The sequence below is a fragment of the Cornus florida genome, unplaced genomic scaffold, assembly GCF_030987335.1.
Source record: "Cornus florida cultivar Cherokee Brave unplaced genomic scaffold, ASM3098733v1 CherokeeBrave_3.0.0_Hap2_Chr11, whole genome shotgun sequence".
NCBI classification, from domain to species: domain Eukaryota; kingdom Viridiplantae; phylum Streptophyta; class Magnoliopsida; order Cornales; family Cornaceae; genus Cornus; species Cornus florida.
This window is the reverse complement of record NW_026775581.1, coordinates 125,447,345-125,452,149: the sequence shown is the minus strand read 5'-3', so window position 1 is coordinate 125,452,149 and position 4,805 is coordinate 125,447,345. Positions and strand designations below refer to the sequence as shown.

General features: G+C 37.0%; 1 protein-coding gene across 1 annotated transcript; it reads right to left on the bottom strand.

Annotated features, from left to right (window-relative positions):
- Positions 1 to 703, bottom strand: LOC132285999 (LOB domain-containing protein 36-like). The gene has a single exon (XM_059788250.1). The coding sequence runs from the start codon at positions 701 to 703 to the stop codon at positions 197 to 199; it is 507 nt and encodes a 168-aa protein (XP_059644233.1). The 3' UTR covers positions 1 to 196.
- Positions 704 to 4,805: the final 4,102 nt, after the last annotated feature.

Sequence of the window (4,805 nt, the reverse complement as noted above, 5' to 3'; positions counted from 1 at the left end):
TAAAAATAAAAATTACTTGCTAATTGAACCATCAATCATCCCACAATAAGTCAATAACAATTATTTATATTATTGTTTGTTAGGTGAAAGAAATATTAAAAATATATATATATAGAAGAAAAAAAGAATAACATTTTTTTTTTATTTTCTCACCTAGAATAACATTCGAAAAAAAAAAAACCTAGAATAACATTAATTACCAGAGGAAATAAAAGAAAATGAAGCAGAGCAACAAAATTAGTCCCACGGCGGCCTGAAGTCCCATCAGCGGTGAGATGTTACCATGTAACACTGAAGATCCGGTGGGGTTATTTGGGTGCTGCGGCATAAATCCAGGGTGTTGAACGATTGGTAACATTGCCGATGGACCAATGTAATTAGCCAATTCCTTCTTCGCATTGTATACATCTATCTTAACTTCTTTTAGTCTGTGTTCGAGCACCGAAATCAGACCCACACAACCATAAACCGGATCGCGAAGCCGAGTCTCGGCTTCGTATGCAAGCGAATTCACTGCGTCTTCTCGCTCCCCAGCTTTGAGTTCGCCCAGAAGTTTTGCAACGTTACTGACGCCGAACACCTTATGAACGTTTGCGAACTTCTGAGACTGGTTCGCTGGAAAATACGGTGCAAACACACACTCCTGCTTGCATTTCCGGCGAAGAAACTTGCACGCCGCGCACGGAGACTCCGATGACCACATTGTTCTATTTTTTCCTTTAAACTGTCACAAATTTGAAATGAGTGTTACGTTGCATATATATATATATATATATATAAAAGATATTAATATACATATACTACGTATATACGTATATGTATATAGGGGGATTCAGCGAAGTTTTATTTACTCCATATTGATTTTTGAATAGCAGGTCGCCATTACAAGCTTCAAATATCGAAGCGATTACACAGAATCAAACAGTGAAGAAAGTGAGGAAGCAATTGAAGCTGTTCTATATATAAGGAAATGATAGAAACAAATTATCTAAAATAGAAATTGATTATAATATGACAGCAAACAAACACGACTTTAAATAACGTATGTGTCAGAGAATATATGATAGTGAAGAAACCAATAATCGGAAAAATAAACTAAATGATTTTCAGAAATGTGCTAAACCTACATAAGAAACTGTTCGTTTACCGTTCTAGATCAGTTTATAAATATTGATTTCCAAAAAGGAAAATAACAAAAATCGAATCAAAACGTAAGAATTTTTCTTATCTAACCAAACTCCTCTCACCTCACACTATTATCTCAAAAAAACCAGAATCGCAGTGTAAAATTAACCTCTCTCTACTCTCTCTCTCTAAAACTCCTCATGTCACATGCTAGAAACAAATCGTCGCCATGTTTCAAAGTGTTGGAAAATGGCTTGAGATTCGAACCTTTGTAATCGTGGGAGAGAGATGACTCTGTGGGTCTAGTCTTCAAGTGCTAGAGCGCTTGATCCGATCTTCTAGCTTACAATCCCAACAGAAATGAAAATTTAATTTAGGATGGTAGAGAGAGAAAGTGTGAGAAAAATAACAGAATCGCAGAAGAAAAGGGAAGAGGGAGTTATTACTGTGGCGTCGACGTCATATATGATATATGTGTACATGTATATAATTAATTATTATTAATTATTATATTAAATAATAATTAATATATGTGTACATGTATATAATTAATTATTATATTATATTAATATATAATTAATTTTTATATTAAATAATAATTAATTTTTATATTAAATAAAGTATAAAAGTTAAATGAGTGATTGAAGAAACAAGACAGCGCCCTGTCACGGGCTTAGAGTTTCAGTACCACTCTAGCTACTCCCGTGCAGTACCAAGACGTTACTTCTACTCTTGCAAGTGCTTGGTCAGCCTAACTCCCGCGCACATCTTAGCTAACACACTCCCCTTGTGCGCTTACTAGTGTTGTAGTGGCCCTCGCCTCTCTCCTCACTTGGCTTGCACACTCACACACACTAAAGCACTTAAGTTGGTAAGGAAAGAACACTTCTATTACTTCAAAGAATGCTTTGTACAAGGCTAGCACTCAAACTCTCTACCAGGCTCTCAAGACTCACTCTAGGACTTGTTGCCTACAAAATGAAGCCCTACCTTTATTTATAGGCATCCCCATCCCTAATGAATGGCTAGGATGCATTCTAACCAACGGTGGAGATCGATTATCTAGAATCTTCTCCCACCTTCTTCACACTTCCATACTTATCTACAAGTATTTACAATATTCTAGAACTCTCCATACTACTCCACACAATACTGGAGAACTCTAGAATATACTACACATATCTAGAATCTTCCACACAACTCTAGACAACTCCGGAAGACTCTAGAAACTCCATTCGCCATGCAGTTGCCATGCAGCGTCCTCCTCAGCGTCTGCGTGTCGCCTGCGTGGCACAACCTCCATAGGCGGGGCGTGACATTCTCCCCCACCCATTTCTGTGACACCCTTGTCACGGTTTCTTCAGCTGACCCAGCCTCTCGTAGGTCATCAGCACTTGCGCATATGTCCTTAGCCCAAACGTACGAGTGCCCTTCGGGAGATATGAGGTCCTCACGAGCTCCATCGTGTTCACTGCCACCTCTGGACTCTTCTTCCTGCCCACGAGCGGCACCATGCATGCTGCCTTACCTTCTTCACCTCCAAGTATCATCAACTGTGATACCCCTCAATTCTAGCGCCACGGGTGATCAAGTTCGAGCACAGATCCGAGGGATACCAAATAATTAATATGTAAACAAGCAGAAAATAAAAACAGAGTTAAAAAAAACTTAATAATAATACGCTGGAAGAAAACTAAAATAAGAATCCTCAGACTTGAATTAATAAATTAATATAATTTTAAACCGTACAACTCGGGAATCCACCTAGTGGACCCCTAATCCCAAAACCTTGAATAAATTTACATAATTAAAAAACCAAAATTAAAGTAGAAAGGAAATCCTATGTAATCGGAAGAGTGAGTGTCTGTATCTGCATCAACACGATCAAGCTCTAAGCCTGGTACTGTCCAACACCTGAAAAATAATAGAGTGGGTCAGGCCCACATGCAAGTCCTGATCTATTACGATCCAAACAGTAATCCGATACGCAGATACATCCTAGAAAGACTCAACAATATCTAGAGTAGTCCATATATGTATATATAGTACACACTATAGGACGCTCGCTAGTCCAGTAAGTCTGTCTCAGCCTGAACAGAAGGTAACATGCAAATACGCATCATAAGGTGGGCATGAATACCTAGACCTACCAGGGGACAACACCTATGTCCAGTTATTCATCCTAGGCGATATACGCCCCCTAACCATGGTCCTGAGACTCAGGCTCATACCATGGCATATATAATAAATATATAAAGTCTGTACTCCTCCTAATACAGAATATCATTCATCTGTGTAGTGGTCTGATATCTGTATAAAAATAAATCCATTTTAAAACCATAGTAATCATTCAATTCACAATTGATATGACACATGTAGGTGATAGACTTAACCTTTATGGTTAATCCATACCTGAATCCAAATTGGGTCGGACTTAGTGTTTTGAACTAATCCATTCCCAACATAGGTAGGTCTTAGTGTTTTGAACTAAGCCATCCCTAATATGACACCGTCCCATACCGGTTCATATACATCCATATAAGTGGGACTTAACCTTTTTATGGTTAATCCAACTCATTCAAAATTAGGTAGGATTAGTGTTTTAACTAATCATACCTAGTATGTCACCGTCCCATACCGGTACATACAATCCTCCAGTTAACACAGTTGACAGAAATAGTAGAATTAACTATCAACGCATTCCAAAATAATCATAAGTATAGTTTAACATGTGTGTCACTAAACCATGTCTCCACTGAAAATTCAAAATCCAAGTTTCAGTCTATTAAATTGATAAAACAGGTTTATGCAATTTTGCTTATCCAAACAGTACCCTGACTGATGCACTTTATGTACAGATTTAAGCATCAGTTTAACCTAACTAAGCATACACATTATTGAATAAAAACATGCTTAAAACACAGTTGTAAAGCATAATCCAAAACTTAAGACCATGCAAAAGCATCAAATCTCCTCCAAACAGTGTCCTAACAGAGATATACAACAGATTTAATTGTCCGTTAATTCCAACCAAGCATACCTATAATTCAATAACAGAATGCTTAAACCTTAGCTACACAACATAATTTAAAACTTAGGGTCGTGTACAGGCATCAGATTTCTAAAACAGTCTGTACTTCAAATCAGTGGTTTAATCTTTCACATACAGCCCTTGTTTAAACTTAGGTTAATTCTATCCTTTATTCTAGAATATAAGCTTGCTTCTCCATTATTTTATAAGTCTTAAGCAGTATATTACATCATTCAATAGCCTTTAAATAGTTTTAGAAACTCAGATTTAACCAACCAGACCATTTAAAACTCAGTATACATGATATTTAAGAGAAAGAGAAAGCTCTGTGTTTCAAAGAGCCTTCTCCAAAAAAAAGTAGAGCCTTCTCCACTCAAGTAGAGCCTTCTCCAAATAAGTAGAGCCTTCTCCAAATAAGTAGAGCCTTTTCCACTTTAAGTATACGTCTGTTCTTTTTCTGTTGTCTTCTCCGACTCCGGTGGTTTCCAGTCATTGAACTTAGTTTTATTTTAGGTTTTAAGATCCCATCCACATCCAAAGTAATCACAAGACAGAGTTATATAAACAAGAATTTAATTAAACATAAGTTTGTAATGCAACGACAATCAGTTTGCAATCTACCGCTTTCCTTAGATTTATTTTGCTCCAT

Excerpts from the sequence above, each read along its gene's own strand:
- LOC132285999 (XM_059788250.1), bottom strand. The coding sequence starts at position 703 with ATGTGGTCATCGGAGTCTCCGTGCGCGGCGTGCAAGTTTCTTCGCCGG.